Source organism: Acyrthosiphon pisum, chromosome A1 (assembly GCF_005508785.2).
Source record: "Acyrthosiphon pisum isolate AL4f chromosome A1, pea_aphid_22Mar2018_4r6ur, whole genome shotgun sequence".
In the NCBI taxonomy this organism is placed as follows: Eukaryota; Metazoa; Arthropoda; class Insecta; order Hemiptera; family Aphididae; genus Acyrthosiphon; species Acyrthosiphon pisum.
In genome coordinates this window covers 78,630,950-78,653,850 of record NC_042494.1, presented here as the reverse complement: position 1 = coordinate 78,653,850, position 22,901 = coordinate 78,630,950, and the positions used below count along the sequence as shown (strand labels likewise).

The following is a 22,901-nucleotide window of genomic DNA, read 5'->3' as shown; positions in this document are numbered from 1 at the left end:
TTTTTATAAGCATTTAAATTTCGAATTTGACAAAATATATCAAATTTAAAATTAATAATTATTTTTAGTTAAAAATATTTAAAATGTTCAACTTTATAGCTTAGGAATTAAAAATTTAAAACAAGGTTCCACGTAAATAGGTTATATATAAATTACTTTATGCACAATAATATCATAAAATATACTTAGTAATATCATAGGCTGTTTGACCATTTTCGCTCAGAATCGTTTTTCTAATACAATGATATATCATTGAATTTTATATTGTTAAACATGTAACATGTAAGTTCAATGTTCATACAGTGTATTACATTTTAAACACCTAGTATTTTATCTATTAAATGTATAAAACGTCATGCTTTATATTTCTTTTTTATAAATTTATAACTTATCCATGTTAAAGTGTTAAAGGTAATCAATCCGGGACTAAAATTATTTGACTTCGGACAAATTGCTAACAATTGTAAATAATTGTAAATTACATTTCCGAATTTGTAAATCAGCAGAAAACTTAGAAAACATTTGAGTCTATATTTCAATAGTATTTAATTAAAAATTGTAGAATATTAATTTTTTTTCATAATTAAATTGACTATATTTTTTTATTTGTAATAATACAAGTGATTTTAACTATTCATTTTTTTTTTGTAAATATACAATGATATGGAAAATTATTGGATATATCCAATAGAGCTTAGAAACTTTATTTAATTTTTATAAACCTATAATTAGAAGGCACAGATAAAAAAAAAAATGGATGGACATCGACAAAATATGGCAAATGGGTCAAATCAATTCTTAGGAATGAACATGACCCTGTAAACTTAATAGTTATGATTTAGTATGGGAAATATCACAAAAATGTCATTAGTAAAATCATAATAATCTATGGGTAACATTGCTTTTTTATTTAACAATATTCATATGAAACTTTAATTCATTTGATACATATTAAGGATTTTGTACCCATAAGTAGTCTATAGAGATAGAAGTGGAAAAAATATGAGATGACAAAGTTTACAAGAATTGAAATATGAATAGATAGCAAATAACAAGTTAAAAAAAATGTTTTTAAAATACTATTATAAATATAGAAAAATATGATTGAATAAAATCATTTGAATGGTATTGCTTACAATTTTTGATTGTAGCCCTTTTTCATATACGAAGTTAAATGTAAGTTATACACTTGTCACTTATACAGTTATATTATATACATTGAAATAGACTTAAGCACATGAGAAGTAGAACTCATTTAACAATAACTTTATTAATCAGATGAAGATTGAAATTATACAACTATTAACTATATATAAAAAATGGTACTTATCAATTTATTTTTAGAAAATTTGTTGATAAAAGCAAATCTATTACAATAGTTAGGCCCGTATTACAACAGTTGATCTAAGGTTAAACAGCGGAATTCAGCCGGTAAAATCAGTGGGTTAAACATAATCGACTGTTGTAATACGGGCCCTAAGTCATTAAGATAACAACTAATAACGTTATAATAATATGTGTTCTACTATTCTCATGTCAGTTTTCCTTATTATTTGTTTAAAAATGTATTCATTTATAAAGTAATACAATTTAAAATTGCCAATTTATTATCTTTAATCTCAGAATGTTCTATTGAGTTTACAAAAGTTGAATTCTTTTTATTGAATAGGTATATTAAATAATAAATGCCCATTATTTTCACATATTATAATTTATATTAAACTTAATAGTAAAAATTTAACCGAGACATAAGAGAATAAAAGAAATAAAACATAAAATACATAAAAGAAACTATCACTATAGATATTCAGTGAATTTATAGTCAGGTGTGAAATACAATTTAGTGACCCATGATTGATCCATTACATTTTAGTAAGCCACTAATTTAAACATTTTTTTTATGTATCTCGGCGCGAAGAGTTAATATTTTTACAATAATTAAGCTCAAATAGTTTTAAACTACAAAATTGTTTATTTTCGTTAGTTTTGTGTAGTCTCCTTTACATAGTATTGAGTTTTTGATTTTTTCCCAGCCAATTTAATTTTCTCAATAGTTGTGGAAGACAAATTAAATTAAATTGTAAGGTATTCGAAGTACTAATTTTAAATGAACTTCGTAATGGGTCTGAAAAACATAATTTCAATTTCAATAAGTACAGATAGTTTAAGAATGTTTAATTTACCTGGAACTTGATTTGAACAAAACATTCAAGCGTTGTACACCAGGCATCTTTTTTTCCTGGCAGAATGATTTATCATCTTCAATATTTACCTAAAACTTATTGTAATTAGAACACATTTAAATTATTTACTTTGAGGATACAAACATCTCTTTACAGAATATATTTGCATAGATTATTATTAAATTTTTTAAGTTATTCTAAGAGTTTAAATACACGGTGTTTCAAAAGTCTTCACTCGTTTACGAACTGATATAGTTTGGCAACGGTAAATCGCAGGTTAATGACCAATGTATTAATGGAAAGATTAGATAACCAAGTTTATTTTAAGTTATCTAGTTGATAAATTTGGCACTGTTATGGTTAGTGAACTAGGAACCATGTGTTTGTTTCGTTATGGCGACTCCGCAACAGAAAGCGTTTTGCGTCCTACGTTTCAATAAATGCGAGTCGGTAATAAACGTTCAACGTGATTTTTGAAGAACTTATGGAACTGAAGCTCCAACTGCTCAAAGCATTTGATGTTGGCACCAAACGTTCCAAGAAAGTGGTTGTCTGTGTGGACAGAAACACTCAGTTCAACCTCGTAACTCTGACGAAAATATCGAGTATTCGACAAAGTTTCGTTCGGAGTCCACAGAAGTCTACACGTCGTGTAGGCCTAGAGCTAAATCTCCCACATTCGACCGGTGGGGGTCATTTGGAACATTTGTAACCAAAGTAAGAAAAACTTGACTATTTTAAAAATATATTTTACTTTTTATTATAACTTCATTTTTGATATAAATATAAATTTCTGAAATTGGATGAAGACTTTTGGTACACTCTGCTGTATTTTAAAAGAAGAAAAATGTTACAACTTACAGCTCACAACTCACAAGAGACTCATCAGTTTTCTCATGGGCCGTAGCATACAAACAGATTTAAGATTCTTATACAATTTATTATTATATACAAAATGTATTGATCCTTTCAGGATTACATATGGAAAACCAATTTAAATAAATATGTTTCATTGGAAATAAAGAAACAATACGTTTCATAAATAATATTTACACAAGTTATAAAAATTATGTCATGCTATAACCATAACTACTAACTAGTCATTAAATGGCACCTTCTAAATGTGGTCTTGACTCTTGAGTCTTGACATTATATATTATAATCTTGGGTCAACAATGAATATTTTATTGAGTGATTGTTATAGCCTCAGTAATTCCATAAATTCCTCACAATCATATTTCTATTTGTTAGTTCAGACTTTCAGAGACGATATACAATCATTCCCATTTACAAACCTAAAAACAGTTGTAAATAGAAGTCAATACTGAATACAATGACAAATTATAATTAACATACAGATACTTTTATTTATATACTATAATTTCCAGATATACGTGGAAGAAACATCACAGTCTTACAGCAAATCAAGTATCATAGAATTTTGTTTACTTTTGTAGCTTATAATGTAAGCACCAAGCACAGCAACCATGCAAACAGTTGGTAATAATGTAGCATGTCGACTACAATAAATGCGAAATAAATAATAATTATGAATGAATAATATAAAATCAATAAATAATATTATATATTATAATTATTTTACCTTTTAACTATAAATGTTTTGTTCATGAACATTAGAAAATGGTTATCGTGGTTCGAATGATCAAAGATGTTTTTAAGTATTGAACGCATGTCGAATTAAATAAGAATTAAATTTATTACATATTTTCAATTTTGTAATTTGATTATTTGAATAAATTCTAAAATATTTAATTTAATTTTTAAATAAATATAGTTGTAGATACTAGATTGTCATAAATAGTGAATCGTGATATCATGATAAAGAAAATCTTTATCATGCGTGATTAATGATTATAATGTGTGGTAGAGACGCAGACACTACGTAGACAAGTAGATGATGACTAAATAAACAGGCATGATCGCTAGCTGATTACTGCACGCATATTTTTACATAAATTATACTTCCCCAGACTTGAAAGAAACACTATAAATATCATAGAAAAAATATTCTTCACATTACAATAAATTATATAAGAATTATACTGTTTTTGGGGAAAATGCGCAGTGATAAGAAAAATTGGTTTTTTGGTGATCATGCCTGTTTATTTAGTCATGACGTAGATGATAGATCACGTAGTGTGGTGTTATGCTTATATTATTCATTAAATTAAACATTTTCAATAAACTTAGATACTTTAGAGTTAAATCATACACTAACGTACATACAGCACGGGGTCCGCGATCAACCGCAGGTAGATTGCCTACCTGATAATGTACTGCTGTGAATCAGAATTTTTATTCCGGGCAACGGAAAAGCTAAGATTAATTTTGAAACTATACACCGAACATTAAATAACAAATTGAACAAAGTTTGAGTCAAACATAGTTGGTACACTTAATGGGCAACGAAGTGCACGGGTTCAGCTAGTATTATATACAAATATTAGAACATAATTAATTATAATTTATTACTATGGATTTACTAATTTAGCTAGCTTTTTTTTTTGCATTAAGTTTAATTACATTTTTATTTGTTATTAATGAATACTGTTGCATTCTCATGATTATAAAATTTGAAATAATTTAGTGTAAGTACGTCTTTTTTATGTTCAACACAAGGAAAACTGATACTTTGATTGTTGCCAAAAAAGTCATCAATTGTCATTAAAAAAACCTCATTGTTTTCACAATACTTGACAAATGATTTTTCAACAGCGATCAGTAATCTCATGACTAAATAAATTTATTGTCATGAGTCATGACTCATGAGTAAATGAGTAATCTAAATAAAAACTCATTTGGATAGTAGCTGCACAGAATAGATGAAATTTCATCTATTCTGTGGTAGTTGTGTAGTACACCAGGTAGCAGTTACAGTCACGATTGTACCAAACCATAGACCTATTAACTAATTTAATAGGTCTATGTACCAAACCGAAACATTTGAGAGCCATACCTCCACACCCCCCCACAGTCAATCGTTTCCAGTCCTGTATATCTTAGTCCGTGCCACGATTAAAGATATTATATCTTTAATCGTGGTCCGTGCATAGAACAAATAGGGGAAAGGTGCAAACATGCCGTAGCGTTTTTTTCACACCGATTTGAGCAACCGAATTTCTGTCTACTGATAGTATCATGGAACACATGGACAACCCCCCACTGAATTCTATCCACAACAGGTCGTCGTTTCCTCCATGTTAAGTGTATATAACGAATTTTTTCATTTTCAGAAATCCCGTTTTTTCATTTATTCAACCGACGAATTAAACATTTATGAAGTATAGTAAGAACATAGGTAAGATAATACTTTCAATAATTTAAATTTTTTTCCTTTTATTCATTTATCATTATTCATCTATGTTATTAGTAATCACTGTTCAGTGATCACTCAATGTGAAGGACCAAGAGGACGCAAACGTGACAATTAGTAATGAACTATTGAATAATTCAAAAACATTTATCAACTTACTGACTAGGTGACAACTTCCGCCACAACGGTTTTTGCAGCTTTCGTTCGACGACTGATACTTTTGACCAAAGTTTTATTTATCTTAAGGTACCAAATTCATTATAATTTATTACTTATCACGGATAAAAAGAACCGTGCGCCCATCATAGAGTAATAATTACTCTATGGCGTCCATGCTATACAATATTATTATTTTTTTAATATTTCACTACTAAACTGTTCTGTTTATAGAGATATAAAACAAGATGAGCAATTATTCCACTCCAAAAGTACTGCGTTCCACAGCAAAATTACCAGAAACACCTGCCTTGGAACGCATTGGATATGGAACAGGTGTGTCATTTCTCAAGCAATGTTAATGTGCTTCAATGTTAACCCATATGATAACTTAGGTGTCGGTGTATTCAATTTGCAAAGAAAAGATCAGTCTCCGTGGGCAGCAAAAATTATCAGTCGTTATGCTGGTAGAGATCGCAAACAGTTTAGCAATCGTCTACAGCTGGAGGCCAAAGTATTATCGTCCCTCAACCATCCTAATATAATTGGCTACAGGGCATTTGTCAAAAGACCTGATGGCCGAGAAGTATGCACTTACAAGCTAAAACATCACCTATTGTTTTAAATGTTTTCTGTAATGTTCTTTAAATTTTAGGTACTATTAATGGAACAATGTGAACAAAGCTTAATCGATTTGATTGAAACGCGCAAGGAAGAGAATCTTGGACCATATCCTGTAGAATATATCACAAAAGTTGCTGTAGACATTGCAAAAGCATTAGATTATTTACATTCATCTTTAATATTACACGGAGATATAAAATCTGGAAATATTTTAGTGAAAAGTAAGTCTGTTTATGTGTAATAACTATTAGTAACTAGATATTTGCACCAGTATGGGATATATATATAAAAAAAAAAAAAATACTGTACTAGTGCACTATGGATACTAGGTATGCTATGCCGCCGTTTTGCAACTAATATTGTTATGTGAATATGAATATAAATTGATAAATGAGTCGCAAAATGGTGGCATAGCATACCCATACCCATTATATGTAGAGCCTTAACTGTACTAATTTAATTTGATGTAAATCATAGACCAATAGTTTAATTTTAAAATAAAGAAGATTTATTTAGTTAAAATAAGTAACAATAACAGCAGATCTGCTGCAAACAATGGTTGTGTCCTGCAATAACAGTAAAACAGAAAGAGACTGACGGACCAATTAAAATTTTATTATTTTACTGGCCAAAATATAATATATTCAATTTAAATTATAAATCATAAACATTTTTACAGATTCTTTTTTATCAATATTCTAATAATAATAATCATACACATTAGGGGAGTATATAAAAAATTTTTTACCTATTTTTTTTAAAGCGGTCCCCAGCCCTGACTGTAGATTCACTTTTTAATTTACTTCTGTCTTTTTAGTTGTCATTGAAAATAAAAATCAAGACACATTTGATGTAATATTTTATTATTTTATATTTCATAATATTACCTATTTAATAGCGTTTTCCATCTGACTCCACTATTGCACACAAACACAAACACTGATACCATAATCACAGTATCACATAATTTTCCACACCGCCAAAATTCACGGTGTCGACCAGTGTACACTAGTGCCGTCAGATGGAAAACGCTATAAGTTTAAGAAAATATAAACAAAATTGATAACCTTAATACAAAATTCTAGTAACTGGACTCAAAACAAAATTAAATAAATATCATTAATTTATAAAATAATTGTTGACTGAAAAATTATTAATCCTTATATCATGATAAGGTTTACTTTAATCAATGTATTTAGTTATGAACTTTCTATTTTTAAAATTAATTAGATTGTTATTTTAATTTTTACAGATAACTTTGAGATTGTAAAGCTTTGTGATTTTGGTGTCAGTTTGCCATTAAAATTTGATGGAACATTGCATAAAATCAAAGGTTGTAAAGCATTATACATTGGGACTCCTTGTTGGTCTGCTCCAGAAGTATTGAAGGGTGAAGAATGTATGGGGGCCATAATCACAAGCAAAGCTGATATTTTCAGCTATGGTTTGGTACTTTGGGAAATGATGACTTTATCATTCCCAAACTCAAGTACTGCAATTAATGAATCGTATTACACTGGATTCAGTGAAGACATGGATGCCCATTTAGGTGATTTTTTATTTTGTAAAACCAATTAGTTTGGATATTTTGTTTGGTACTGACTTTAATCAATGCTAATTTTTATTCAGGCGAAACACCACCATTACCTGATAGTTTGATAAGTGATCCAAGATACAAACAAATTATTGAGCTATTTAATATGTGTACAATGCAAGATTATAAAAAGCGACCTACAGCAAAACAGATTTTACGGTTTATGGGTATTTACTAACCTCTAAATTGTTTAACCCAACTATAATTTTATTTTAGAACCTTTATTAAAATTATTTTTATATGCTTAATTTGTTTTATATTTTATAAGTGTACACAAAAAAGCTTTTCAATTGTTTATAATATTAATATGTTACTAATAAAATATTTTTAAGCTTATGAAGGTTATAATTTTCTTGCAAAAACTATTGATGTTAAAAAATATTTAATTTATAAACTTAATTCAAATTTTTTAAAATCTTAATTTAACTCAAAAACTGTATTATTTATTTTCTTTATAAAAATGCATTTTATTTTAGAACTAAATCAAAACTTATTTTTTAAACTTACACTATCTTGTAATTATAATTTCATATTGCACACATAATTGAATCTTTGGTTCTAAAGGAAATTCAACGTCCAGTAAATATTATTCTAATGGAGGAACACGAGTTTCATCCTGGGCGTTCCACTATGACATGAAATCTGCTATTTGATAACTGTATTTGAATAATTTCAACTGAGGTTACAAGTTGATGTGATTTACAAAGACATCAATATAGATTATTCTCCTGTTGCCGGTAAATTAGGACTTGCATCTTTAGGCAAACGCAGGAGTATACTTTGCATAAAGTTTCTAAAAAGATTGCTGTCTGGCCAAGTCGATTCATCTGATTAACTCTCCTTAATCAACTTCAACGTCCAATTTTTGAATTCGAAATCTTTTATTCCCGATAAAAACATTAATTATTACTAGGATCTTTGATAATATTATTGAATATTATTTAAAACTTTCAAAATCATAAATGAATTCGATAAATTTTTCATTTTTCTTGAATATCCTAGACCCTTGATTTTGTCATACATTCAAAACTTATCTTAATAACATGTTACTCCATAGACATAACTTTTAAAAAGTAATTTGTAAATTGCATTAATTCAAATAAAATATGAAACTACTTTTGTATTACTGAAAAATTATCTACATTACACTAATTTGTAATTCATGTTACATATTATTACAATATTACCCAACATTGCATTGGTATTTTATTCTGTAATAAAATAAGAACATTTTTTTATGCCAACCAAAAATAACGCAATTGCAGTTTTACAATTTCCAGGATATTTTTTATTTCCTTACAGAATTTATTTAAAACAAAAAAAAAAAGAAAGTCACTATGGGTATGGTTTTTGACGATAAATCGCATATTAAGTCGTATTTGTGTTTCAAAAATACAAACGGTAACACGGAATTCTGGAAAGGTTATTTCTTCACAGCCATGGTTTTCCGTTATCTTATAACATTTTCATGGTATTCAGATGTTTCCCCTTGCAATTTGTAGCAGTATTGTACGTTGCCCCCCTGAATTGAGACATTTCCACTCTCAATCAAAATATATATATTTTTACACATAATAATAGGTTGGAAAATATGGTTGGATAAATCTGTTTTACCTGAAATACACGATTCGCGATTATCATGTCGGCATCTATTGACTATCATCATTCATGTTATGGATTTATTAGTTATTACTTTTTACCCAAATAAATGGTTAATGATTGACAATCCCAAAGTTATGTGAAAGTGAATTATATTTATATATTAATTTAAAAATTATTCAATAAAAGAAACCCGTAATCAGTATGTACCTATATAACAACATTTATTATTATTTACATTTGTAATTGTATATTATTGTTTAATATTTTTTTAATATTTATATTATTGAATTTTGTGTTGGCAATAGTGTTACTTTGACGAATTATTGAATTATATTCATATATTAATTTAATTATTTGTAGTTTGTACAATAATTGATTTGCATTGTATATTATTGTATAATATTTTTAGTTTTAATTTTTTGTCCAGGGGGAAGATGTGGAAAAAACGTCCTAGAATCCATTTTCATACATGGTGTTTAGTATAATGTTATTTAGGTTTTAAAATACTTATCAATGTCAAAGAAAACTGCAATAAACAATAAGTTATAATAATTTAAACAAACCGCAAAAAAAATGTATTTATTTGTTAGATTGAGCTTTGCATAACAACAAAAAAGTCTTAAACTAAAAAAAAAAAATAATAATAATAAGGGGAGATTTAACGGGACACAATGTATATAGAACTGACAAAAATTAATTATTTTGAAAATCAAAAGTGTCAAACGAGATTAAATTTGTACACATACCTATTATAATATTATGGTTTGTTTTCCTATAACAGTTTCACGACTTTAACAGGTTATACAGGTGGGGAGGGGAGGGGGTGCATGAGTTACACACACGACATATTTGGTTAGTTTTGTAACAATATTCAACAAAAAAAAAAAAAATACACACTAATATCGAAAAAAAAATAATGCAATAATAAAAAATATACAATACAACACGCGACGACGAACATAATATATTATTATTTTCATATCATATACCAACGAGAAGAAAAACAAAATATACTGTATGTATATAATTATTATAATATATATATTCAAAATGTTTAACGCCTTCGTCGTCACATAATATATTCATATTATATTGTACACTATACAAGAGAGTATAAGGGTACATACAATAGATACGTCAATACGTGACTACAAAATACAATAATATTGTTATATGCACATCACGTAAACTATGTACAACTACTATAATAATATTATTGGTATACAAAACTAATTAGGCTGAACACATGCGTTTTTCCAAACGAAAAGGGGAAGAAAAAAACATATTATTTTTTAAAACGAAAAAAAAACATAATAATATATTCAATAATACATAATAGGTTTATATATTATATATAATATATATTTTATATAAATATTATAATATTATATAACGATAAAAAGAACAAAAAAGATTCAATATGAATCACACACACACACACACACACACACACGCACACACTAGCGTGCTTATCACAATATACATTATATATTGGACGTATTGCGCGTGGGCGTGGAGGCGGCAAATATAATATAATTGTATTACAATATAACTATTATCATTGCTCCGCATAAATCTTACGACATTATAACGCAACAATAACTAAAACAATTAATACGACCGTAGATCACGCACCGGATATACGGCGGCGACGTGGCGACTTCCGGCCAGCGCCGTTTCAGCGCCGTTCGAACATTTTCTTCCGGTCGGCCACCACGCCGCACATGGCGGGCGACCTCAGTAAGATGCTGTTCGCCCTGGACAGTTTCTTCGGACACCGCTTCGGCTCTGCGAAACACACATAGGTCATTATACAAGCACTGATACGATTTATCTATTTACCAATTTCTAATTTCGAATAATTATATAATATATTTTTAAAGGATTACAGTTTAATCTAAGTTGAGACACATGATACGCATTACGAAATTAGTATACAGTAAGTTAGTATTGTATACTAGTGGCATGCGTTTGGCCGAGTTCCTTATACTGCAGTATTGGAGCGAGCACGATACGATATAAGAGATAATTAAATTGCAATAATCGACATAAATTGAAGACCTGTAGAGGGCAACAACGAGACGTCACCTAATTTTTAATTTTCATAAATGGAGATGCCTTGTTAGTGTAACAAGACGTAATCTCCAAGTTTTATATTTTGATTTTCATATCATACCTCATGAGTCATGATAAATAAATATTATTTCCTTTGAAAACAAGTGATTTTTAACATTTATGTATGGTACCAAAGTTTACACTTTTTTCATATTAATAACATCATTCTTACTTATATAAGTCATAACGAGTGTGTATATCATTTCTTAATGCAATAACGAGACATCTCCAAGTTTTGTTTTTTATTTCTTACAACAAAATACAATTATTTTGACCAACTTGTCACTGGGTACTACTTATACGAATTTAAGTTGGATCTAAATATATTTTTTGTTAATTTCCTGAAAAATTGTATTAATTGGAGAAGTCTATTGTTGTTGCTCTCAGGTCTTCAATTAATATTATGTTTATTATAATATCACCCTAAACATTATAATTATGGCACAAATATTAGGTATTTTTTTTCATTGGTCTTAGCCCGGCGACCGAGGCCATTAGCTGTAGGATGGTACTGAATAGAATATTTGTGTTTGGTAGAATTTTCAAGTGGGCACCCATAAGTATCTGCCATGGGGATGGCGGCCTCTCTACTAGACACCGTGGCTGCCCGAAGAGAAGTGCCACCTGTGACCGAGATTTGAACCGGCGAAGGCGCGCGTCGCAATCAACGCCTTAGTCCGCTGGGCCACTACGTCACCCATATATCAGTTTTGCTCGACATTGGAAACGTGAACTCGTTATATAGTGTTAGTATATTCGTTATTATGTATATTTGTTTTTTATAGATAGTGTACCAAATATGAATATAAAAAATTGAAAACAGTTTCACTACAAAACGATGCGTGTCGATTGGAGAATATTAAAAAATAAAAACCACAAACATTGCAAAATTTAAAAACTTGCCCAAACGCAAACCACCCGTATTCTATATTATAATTTTGTAGGTACCTAACCCAACTAGGGAAAAATACACATAAATGTTTATAATATGTCTATAATAATTAATATTACCTGCTGATGGGTTTAGAGCCGAGGGTTCCGCGTGACGAGGAGTCACGTTACACGTTTCTGGTGCAACGAATGACCCGTTGACAATGGGCTCTACAAAATCAAAACAAAAAACATATACAATACAATTATTATTATTATTATTTACAGACAATATAATAGCGTTTTGTATACATGCGAGCAAAACCGTTTTCCGGTTCGCTATTTAGTTTTAGAGTAGAGTCCGGACTTTTATGTCCTTTAAAGATATTCAAACATGCAATCTACGGGAAGTATATAAGTACCTACTTGGTATAATAATATTGCGCAAGTACTAACTACTAAGTATATTTTTTGGCGAAATATTCAATTCTATTTTCAGTATATAATCATTATAATCCTATGAACTATAATGGGACGGAGCACATCCTCGTTTCTTATTTCTTGTAAATCAGTTGTTTTTCACTTATAAGATAATCTTCTTAAATATCCAACAGACCAATAAGAAAGTACGTACCGTAAATCGGGGTGACATTGATAATACGGGGTGACTTTGATTTGTATCCAATTATATCTTTGACAGTGGAATATGGCAACATTAATTAAAGTAAAATGTTTTTTTTTCTATGAATTAGTGATACTAAATTATACTAAGTTATATCTCAAAAAGTAGTTGACCAAATTTAAAATGGGGTGACATTGATAGGTGTGATACCATTAGTTTAACATACAAAAAAATAGGTGTATCAAATTCACCCCAAATGCCGCATGACTTTGATAGCTACTTTGGAAAAATAATTTTAAAAAAACTGTTCATTGAAAAAAAAAAAAAAACTGGGAATGTTTGTAAAGTAATACTTGAGGCAATCACATTATTTTTAAGTCTGTAACATAAGCAATAAAACAACTATGCATAAAAGAACAAAAAAGAATCAACAACATTTATCAAAGTCACCCCAATTTACGGTATACACTTGTTCAAACATTTTGTGTTATTGTGTACGTTGAAAAAAATCATTTAAAATAATAATTTAATAAGGAAAGTAGTAAAAATGGACATAAAAATCTGGCCCAACGCGGCCATGCACATAAATATGTACTTGTTTTTGGTGAATGCATACAATGGAAATATGAAATATGAAGTAAATATTACCATTGAGTATAGATACTATCTATATAAGTCTGCATAAGTCAGATAGTAAGTATCTACCTATAAATACAAAATATAACTGTATGATTTTAGTAGGATGATACCCTAAACGTTCAACGATTTTATTTACGTGTCTATATTCTATGTTGTCAAATTTATCTACAATTCTTACTCCCGTCAAGAAGGTACACTCAAAAAATATAAGTAAAAACAAAAAAATCCAGACTCATCTAATGTAATTAAGTGCAATAAAAAAATTTAAATGTGTATTTTATAGTTGTTGACCAACTTCGTTCCGATTGGGCAGACGGGCGTGCTGGATCGATTCCGATATTTGTCATATTTTATTACAGTTAGGTACATAAATATTATATTTACCGCTTGGTAATAATAATTAATCACTCCAAAATCGTATGCACACAAACATACACACACACACACATCACTAACAGTATTAATGTGTTTAGTAATCCTTAAATTATGATACATATAATAATATATATTATTAACATATATTATGATATAATATACACGGAATAATTATAGATAAACGTCTTCGAATTGTGTACCTATATAATGTTGTAGATATTATTATACCTGGGTAATATAACATATTACATATTATATAATATACCTATAACGTCTAGATCCGGAGCCGCTGCAGACCGGAACCGATCTGTGGGATTTTCGTCTGATAATCGCCAAAAGAACCGAAACCGGACCAAAACCAACAATATACTATTATACCAGAGATCTACAAGAAAACAATACACCGAAACCAGAGCAGAGAAGTGTTGAAATCGGTCCCGGTTCTATCATGACGTCATTAACAGTTTTATATAGATTTCGAGCCATATATATCCAAGGGAACGTCCCTCGGACCCCCCCCCCCCCCCCATCAAAACAGCCGCCCGCCGCCAATGTATAAGTACGGTTACTTTGGTATACTTTGGTGTGCGTGTGCTGTATAGAGTGTATACCTCGAGTGCGGTTCCTGCAGGCCGCGACGGTCCGCAACTTATTTACCAGCGCCACTACGACGGGCCGGTCGACCCGCGTCACCGTCGCGTCGTACTGTTCAAAACTGTTCAAAATGCTGTCAAGCGATTCACCATGCTGTTGTTTGTGCGGTCAAGCAATAAGAGGTATATATAAAAAAAAATATTGATTATACAAACAGGGATTATATTATTATTATTAGGTATGTAAAATATACAATTGTTATATTATTAAACTACAATTAAAATAAATATAAATATTTAAGTAAAAGATGCGTAGGTAGTAAATTATTATTATTAATATTATCTATACTGCACAATACTACACGGGTTACGAAATTGGAATGTACATATGCGATTATATATTATAGTTATACGATAGGACTTGTAGGATGTATAGGTATTAAACCGTTGTTAAATCAGTTTTAAAATGTTTTAAAAATATCATCGAAATGCGACGTAGATAAAAACGAATCAATGACAGCGTACATAGTATTATATTTAATCCAGTGTTGCTCACAACTGCCATTTATTAATTTATTATACTACCGAAGTCCGAACTTGTATTCTCTTAAAAAGGTTTAAATATAGTACGATTATACTAATTAAAAAAAACATTGAAATCTTTTATTTTATTTCTTAATTTTTATTCAAATATGTTGGAAAAAAATATTGCACGTACCTAAATGTGATAAATGGTACGCACTTGCAACGAGTTGTAAATACGCGTGTTTCAAGTGGCTTACATTCAATTTTCAGTGTTTAGTACGTTTCGATAAGTATGATAAAATGTCACCTCTATTATGCTACTGCAACTACCATTACCTTACTCTACTACTACTACCACTACTATTTATACTATTATACAAGAATTTTGTTTACGGTGTAAAATCAGCGAATAACAGATGTCATGCAATAGCGCACTATTATATAAACAATGTGATCATGCTTAATGCCCACTTACCAGTATGTCTTGCTTCAATCGGCCTAGTTCAGCGTCCGTCGTGATTTCGAAGTCTGAAGACATATTATTATCGTTGGTTTCGGACACCAAATGTGCACGGAGTTGCTTGTTCCTAAATGACGAGAGTTAAAAGCGAAAAATAAGACGTTAGTCCATAATATTATGATACATTTGGGCAAGGAGGTTTGTGCGAACATTTTTCTAAAGGTAACGGTGAATGCGGGCAGGCGAGGGAAGTATAATAGTATTAAGACTCGTTTTCGAATCAAGTAAAACTTATCCGGTACGTTCTAAAAGATTTGAGGGGAGCAACATACCTGGAATCCAATTGCATGATCTGCTGCTGGGCTTGTGCCAGTTGCGAGTTGGCCGATTTCAGTTCTTCTTCCAGGTTTGCCGACTCGACGCACTTGATTGAATACTTTTCGGACAACGAGAGAATTTCTTTTTTGATCTCTTCCATTTCGGCTCTGAAATTCAAAACACACAATCATTAGTACCACAATTTTCCCGCCGGCCAGTGTTTGCATTCTTCGACGACGCACTCATGTTCTTTATGCAGAGCACCGATGTCGTGATTGGATTGGATCTTTTTCAAAAATTCAGTCTTGAACTTGGTCACTTCTTTTTGCACTTCAGCCTCGTGCGCTTTTCTCATCGCGTCCAACGCTACAATAAAATAATTGCAATTTATGATTGTAGATTTATTACTAACCACTGTTGTTTGTCCATTGTACAATGCGTATAATAAACGCTACTCACCGGCCAAAGTCGCGTGGGTTTCTTCGGCAAGTGCCTGTTCTTTTTCCAGTTTTAACGATTCGGTCTCCTGGCGGTGTTTTTCCTCCAGTTCGACGATTATACGTCTATGCGAGTTTTCCATTGCCAAAAGACCTTTTTCGCATAATGCCTAAGAGACGGTTATGAGCGATTAAAAAAAATGGATTTGAAGTTACAATTTATAATTATACGTGTCATAAATAAATAAGAATATTTAATTTTCTTAATCACAGTATATTTTGTTATTATTTATTTCTTACCCTTAAATGTTCGATTTCCGTTTGATACCTCAGCTTGGTTGATTCTTCTGTCATAATACTGTTGGACGAATCATTTGAAGCCAACGAAATTTGATAGGATAATCTTAAATTATCCATTTGTTGGCTGTATTCAGAGTCTAGTGCGCTTAGGCGTTTTTCTAATTTTCTTACTCGGTCCTTAAGTACATTTTGTTCTTGGTCGCTTACGGCCGATAATTTTCGTTTCTCCTCCTCCAAACGACTCTTTAGTTCAGCCACATCCATTTGGTGCTGCTTATTAACGGCTTCCAGTTCGACATCGCGTTCCTGTTCATATCCCTTGATTTTTTCCTGTAGATAAATACATCTCTGACATTCCTGGCACTGTGCTAGATACATTTGTAGTGAGGCTATTTGCATGCGCAAATCGTGACATTTGTTACACACATCTTCTATCCAAGACGTGGTCTTGTTTTCATTGCGTAAAGGCTGTGGGTCAGACACAGGTCCATTCAACTGCCGCTTATCAATTATCTCTTCCATGCATGACCGTAAAGCCATCACTTCGGTTTCAACTCCTCCCAGACTGTCATGCAACATTCGCTTATCGTCTACCGGAGGCAAACACTGATACATTTTGGCCGCTAGATATTGGCACTCGGATAGAGCTTCGCCTTCGTCCATGTCAGTTTTACATTTTGGAGTCTTTTCCACCAGGTTCAAACCGGACTCTAGCATACAATGCAACACTGCCACTTCGAAATACTCCTCTAAACAACTTTTTTCCTCAGTACGTTTCGCCTTAGTCGGTAAATTCTGCAAGACTTCGTCAATTTTTGTTTCGATTGAATTCCGAACTTCATTCAACCACGTTTCCAATTTCCCTCTATTCATTACACATTGGATCAGCATGACGCTTCCCTTGTCAGATAAATCTTGCGTTTTAAAATAATAATCTAATGCCATGTGCATCTCAGTGTCCGTAACAATGTTTTCTAAACAGTCATAAGCGATGGTTCTCACTTCATCAGAATCCCATTTGTATTTTTGTATTAAACTCAACCTGTTGTCCATAAATTCTTTTACTCTTTTTTCGGTGTTATTTTTTATTCCAACTATTTTATCTACTTCCGCGATTAATTCGATATTAGAGTCGAGTCGGTTTTTAATTCGGTTTGTTGCCTCTACTGCAATGTCATTTTTAATTAACTGCCTTAATTTGTTTAAAAAAACCGATTCAGTCGCAACTTTTTCAGCTAATAATGTTGTTCTCGCTTCATCGTCCAAACGGCCTTCGTTTTGAAGTTTTCTTCTTTTGGATGCAATCTCGCTCATTTTCGCACGCCAAGCGCATTCGATTTTGCAGATTTCAGCTTCTTTAGTATCAATACCATCTTCTACGATAATATTCATGGTATCCGAATTAGCCTTTTGCATGTCAGTGACTCTATTTTCTAAAGAAGTCATTCTAATAAGCACTTTCATAGGTTCACTACTCGTTGCGCTATCTAATGACTTCCGGCGCAGCCTAGACGCAACTGTGCTGGCTCGACATCCCGTATCTTTGGAATCGGACTTTTCTATTGTATTACCATTAGTTACGTCGAGTTTACCTATTTTCTTTTCCAAATCCACTAGTTTCTCTTCTAACTCTTTGCATATAGTAAACGATTCACGTCCTTTGAGAGACAAAGAACGACGTTTTTCACGCCCCTCCGTTTTGGTAAGTTTTTGTTTTAACAATCGAATCTGGAAAATCAAGACAGGAATAATTTAAATTTATCACTTATTATTTATTTATAATTTGTATTTTACCTGTTTATCAGCTGCAGTAAGTTTTGTAGTTAAATCTTGAATTCTAGCTGCCATCATAGAAGCTTGAGCCTCGTACGTTTGCTGCCTAATCTGTAAATCTTGTCTGGCATTAATCAACTCTAATTCCAAACAATCAGTTTGAATGTTTGATTCTCTAAGTTCGCGTTTCATTGCTCTTATTTCTTGAACAGCTTTTTCGAATCTACAGCGTAAATCTTCATATTCTTCAATAATCCTAATAAAAAAATACAGTTTTCCATATAAGTAAAAAATATCACATATTTATTTTTATGGACATGCTAACCTTTCTTTATCCATGTTTTCAGTATCCAAGTCTAAATCAATATTAGTTAAATCACTAAGTGAATCTAAACTCCTAGCTCGGCTATCCCGGATAGATGCATTTATTGGCACTGACCGACCTTCTAGTTCACGAACCCTCCTGTAAAGAGATTCGTTTTCTTCGATGCCTCTAGCTAATCGATCGGATACATCTGCTAGAGTGCCTCGAAGTCTAGAAACTTGTTCTCTAGTTCTTTCCAATTCCTCGAGGTGTTTTTCCGACTCATTTTGCACTGAACACAAAGTCGTTTCCCAGTTTTTCTTTTCATCTCTATAACTATTAATATACAATACTGTTAGTATTATAGACTTTAGTTGTCAAAATATCGTATATATTTTACAAATGATGATTTACATTTTTTTCATTGAATCGAATTCCACCAATTGGTCTGATTTCTGTTTTATCATGTCCTCGGCCATTTTTAACGACGTTCCCATCGTTTCTATTTGTTTTTGTAACGCTAACACATCATGTCTACGTTGTCGCAGTCTTATCAACTCTTGCTCAGCATTACTCAACTGACACAATACACTAGTTAGTTGTTTTTTCACATCAACCAGGTCATCTGTTTGTTTCCCTACTCGGCCCACTAATGAACTTCGATCGCTCTAAAAATATAAACAAAAATAGTTATTATAAGTACATTATTTTAAATGAATTTCGATTTACCTTAGTATCGTCAGATTCTGCACACGACGATAGCAAAAGTTCGTCAGACTTTGAACTTTCAGATATACTTCTTGGAGATACGGGAGGAGAAGATTTTGAACGTTTGGCAGCTAGAGATCCTCCGGTAAATATTCTACTTCTAGGACCACCTCTAGCTCGTTCCTTAACTTTTGATATTGGAGTTCGGTTCAGAGGAGGCGACGGTGGTAAAGTATCACCCCAATCACTACTTTCCCGTCTTCCACATTCAGACGCTGTTCTATATTCATCATCAGAAGAAAAAACTATCGACCTCGAAGAAGACAATGTACCGTCCAAACTAAAAGGCGAAAACATAATTATATAACGTATAACATACATATTATTATACATTATAAAACGAATGAAAAATTAAATATATTTACGAAGGTTTAGTCATATTTTCTTCAGTAAGCCCAGCAGATCTTCGTATGGCTGATACCCAATTGGTTCGTATTCCAGACGTTATTGCTGATAATATAACTTTTTTATCATCCCAAGACTGCAAACAGATTGTCTATTAGTCACTTTAATTATATTAGAGCTAATAAGAATGCTTACGATTGTTTGAAACCCATAATTCCTGTTGACTTGCACTTCACTAACAGTAGTTACGCAACTTAAATCAACTACACCGTCTAAGATGCCTTGATCTTCAGCCGTTGGGTCGCGGTAAAATAATAACGCAGAACCCCTCAATACGAACCAATGTTTGTTCCATTCCTAAGCACATACATATAAATTATTATCTACCTATCCAAATCAATTATTTTTCTTCAAAATGAATAATATTCAAACTTACATCTGATGTGCTTCCTTGTTTCATAAGCCAGCCTTTCTTTATATTCAATAAGTCCTCAGTAGGTAAATCAACTCTAAGTTCTGAACTAGGCGAGTATCGTAAAGACAAATCCAATCCACAGCCGTCCGGATCTCCACGCACCTATTAACAACATTTGGTTTTTACATATATTTTCATTAATAAAAGCATAAAATAATGATCGAACAGGTGCGTTGCAAAATATACCTGTTTTTGATTGGTAACATCTGAATCCCTCGTAGGCTCCATGTTTCTAGGCTTGGATAATATCCCATTACTTATATTTCGAGGATGTAACCGACTGATCGAATCAGCGATTTCTTTTAGCTTACATTCACTTTCGTACTCCTCGATCAACAATCTTCTGGTAACGCAATCTGAAATAACAATCAAATTAAATATTTTTTTTCTTTTTTAATAACCCAATTTTCGATTTCACTTGCCTGTTGAATCGGTCTGATCCCACCCGGAAGAAGATGTCTGAGACAGACTGGAGTTTGACCGATGTTGTTCAGTGGACCTATGTCGTACATTATCATCTGTGCGAACTTTTTCCCGAGTAGGTGGTGAATTCGAATAAACTATAAACAACAATGTAGTAGGTACCTATTAGTATAATATATAATATAACTGTTTATAAGTTATTGTAAAATTATTTATTACTTTTTCGGTCTGTTTTGTTTGTAGGGACTGTGGCCACGATAACGGGAGCTGTTGATGAACGTGGTCTTTGGTCCCGATCGGGTACACTTGGCGCCATGGTCACCCATCCCGTCGTTTGCTGCTGATGACTAGCCAAATTTGTACTCGTAGAAATGGTAGTGGCTAATAAAAAAGAAGAAAAAATAAATATGTATTTAATGAAGGAATATTAGATAATAATATAAACGCCTCCAAGAAAGGAATACGAATAATTATAGATCCATGAGTGATTTTGTAAGCAACTACAATATTTAACATTTTAATATTATTATAATCGAAGATTCCACGGCACATAGACATAAATTATACTTTATAGTGCCTACCTACCCTATAGCTGTTTGCGTAGGAAAATTTCTAAATGTATTTTAATTTATTATTCCCACTACCGTGATAACAGGATTGCACACATTTTATCGCGTTTATGTGTAATAATTTTTATCTCTAAGGTATATAATATACGAACGTTTAACGGATCAGCTAGCAGTTTATTATTAATTCGTATTGTACTTTTATATAGGTACGCCGTCCGTTGAAGAACGTTCCTTTTTCCTTTACATTAACTTAAGTAATCGACAATAACTGTTGACTAATACAATCGACGGCAGAAAAAAATAACGCGCGTACGCATATAGGTATATAGGTACCACCTATACCTATATAATATAATGCGTATTAAAAATTACCATATTATAATAATACGCACCGAAGCTGGTCCGAACGCTATTTGTATGCTAAGAACTGTATACAGAGCGACCGCCGGTCCGTCTGTTATGAATAAATTCGTATTCATATTTAAATATATTATAATACCTATATAATATTATATATATATATACACATACATATTACAATATATAAACACACAGCATCGACAGTATAAAATTGTATACATATTTATACATAATGTATATTATACCTATACCTAACATAATAATATTATATGACCTAAAGGTTCAAAACACATAATACCACCTTTACAATATTATAATCTATGCACAAAGTCGCGCGCGCACTTTACGATTGGAATTCGGTACACCTATTGCGTTTTTAAAAATGGGTAACCCATACCCGACGTGTTGAACACTTAACGATTTGGTACGCGCGCACCTTAGGCGCAAAGTTTTTACACATAACGCGCAATCGTTGAGCATGCCGAGCATTATATTATGGGTAGGTGTACAACACATTATACGCACGTTGTGAAACTCTATGGATTTTACGACAAACGACGACGTTCCGAAATAATACTATATGTGATAATAATACTATAATATAATAGTGAACATAGACGAGAAAAACCAGTTTCAAGACACAATGGAAAGTTTGACAATAAACCACGCGCCGGGGAACACGGCAACAACGATTATCCTAGGGTAATAAAAATAAAAGACAAAAAACCAACCGTCTCGTATGTACTTTGGATGTAAGCGAGCACGATTTACTTGCCCCGGTAGATAATATTATAATATATTATTATTATGTACGACGGAATTACAGCCGCGAAACAATAATATTATTATTAATTATTATTATTATTATTATTATTATTATTATTATTATTACGACGAGGAAATTATTTGGCGCTCGTGCGTGCATTCCACGTACATGTCCCCACCCCCACCCATTTTCATTTTTCAACTTTTTCCAACACCAATATTTAGTGCTCAATTCCTGCCACCACTTCCAAAATTCCTGCTCAATTACAACCCTCACAAAATCCAAAAAACTATGGGTGGGGCTGGGGACATATGTCTCACGCCCCACCCTTGGTCGGAAATTGAATTTTTCAACTTTTTCCAACGCCAATA

General features: G+C 31.6%; 2 protein-coding genes and 1 long non-coding RNA gene across 5 annotated transcripts in view; 1 reads left to right on the top strand and 2 right to left on the bottom strand.

Annotated features, from left to right (window-relative positions):
- Positions 1-1,251: 1,251 nt before the first annotated feature.
- Positions 1,252-3,956, bottom strand: LOC100573447. Of its 2 annotated transcripts, none has more exons than XR_510606.3 (5): positions 3,787-3,956; positions 3,540-3,703; positions 3,281-3,478; positions 2,184-2,272; positions 1,252-2,125 (listed from the first exon to the last, which is right to left on the bottom strand). It is a non-coding gene; the product is annotated as an uncharacterized LOC100573447 (long non-coding RNA). The 2 variants fall into 2 exon arrangements; XR_119229.4 differs by having other exon boundaries at positions 3,298-3,478; positions 3,787-3,955.
- Positions 3,957-5,078: 1,122 nt separating this feature from the next.
- On the top strand, positions 5,079-10,045 carry LOC100167099 (lymphokine-activated killer T-cell-originated protein kinase). Its single transcript, XM_001945846.5, has 7 exons — positions 5,079-5,502; positions 5,575-5,763; positions 5,908-6,009; positions 6,069-6,259; positions 6,329-6,518; positions 7,550-7,846; positions 7,927-10,045. Exons 3-7 carry the CDS (start codon positions 5,922-5,924, stop codon positions 8,067-8,069), a joined length of 909 nt encoding a protein of 302 aa, XP_001945881.1. The 5' UTR covers positions 5,079-5,502; positions 5,575-5,763; positions 5,908-5,921; the 3' UTR covers positions 8,070-10,045.
- A 937-nt stretch (positions 10,046-10,982) lies between these two features.
- The window catches only part of LOC100167794 (protein outspread), a 97,143-nt gene continuing 85,224 nt past the window's right edge, over positions 10,983-22,901 (bottom strand). The window contains exons 6-23 of one of the 2 annotated variants that reach the window (XM_008183708.3): positions 21,055-21,216; positions 20,835-20,972; positions 20,599-20,768; positions 20,374-20,514; positions 20,133-20,294; positions 19,958-20,073; positions 19,554-19,872; positions 19,239-19,492; positions 18,846-19,160; positions 18,542-18,776; positions 16,748-18,475; positions 16,470-16,617; positions 16,253-16,376; positions 16,025-16,177; positions 15,708-15,819; positions 14,726-14,861; positions 12,620-12,709; positions 10,983-11,281 (exon numbers count right to left, since the gene is read on the bottom strand). In XM_008183708.3, the coding sequence (XP_008181930.1) occupies positions 11,172-11,281; positions 12,620-12,709; positions 14,726-14,861; positions 15,708-15,819; positions 16,025-16,177; positions 16,253-16,376; positions 16,470-16,617; positions 16,748-18,475; positions 18,542-18,776; positions 18,846-19,160; positions 19,239-19,492; positions 19,554-19,872; positions 19,958-20,073; positions 20,133-20,294; positions 20,374-20,514; positions 20,599-20,768; positions 20,835-20,972; positions 21,055-21,216 (4,613 nt within the window). In that variant the 3' untranslated portion in view covers positions 10,983-11,171. The remainder of the gene's footprint in view (positions 11,282-12,619; positions 12,710-14,725; positions 14,862-15,707; positions 15,820-16,024; positions 16,178-16,252; positions 16,377-16,469; positions 16,618-16,747; positions 18,476-18,541; positions 18,777-18,845; positions 19,161-19,238; positions 19,493-19,553; positions 19,873-19,957; positions 20,074-20,132; positions 20,295-20,373; positions 20,515-20,598; positions 20,769-20,834; positions 20,973-21,054; positions 21,217-22,901) is intronic. The other variant, XM_001944100.5, reaches the window with a different exon arrangement.

Excerpts from the sequence above, each read along its gene's own strand:
- LOC100167099 (XM_001945846.5), top strand. The coding sequence starts at position 5,922 with ATGAGCAATTATTCCACTCCAAAAGTACTGCGTTCCACAGCAAAATTA. Across the intron at positions 6,260-6,328 it reads AAAGACCTGATGGCCGAGAA|GTACTATTAATGGAACAATG; the intron begins GTATGCACTTAC and ends TTTAAATTTTAG. Across the intron at positions 7,847-7,926 it reads AGACATGGATGCCCATTTAG|GCGAAACACCACCATTACCT; the intron begins GTGATTTTTTAT and ends ATTTTTATTCAG.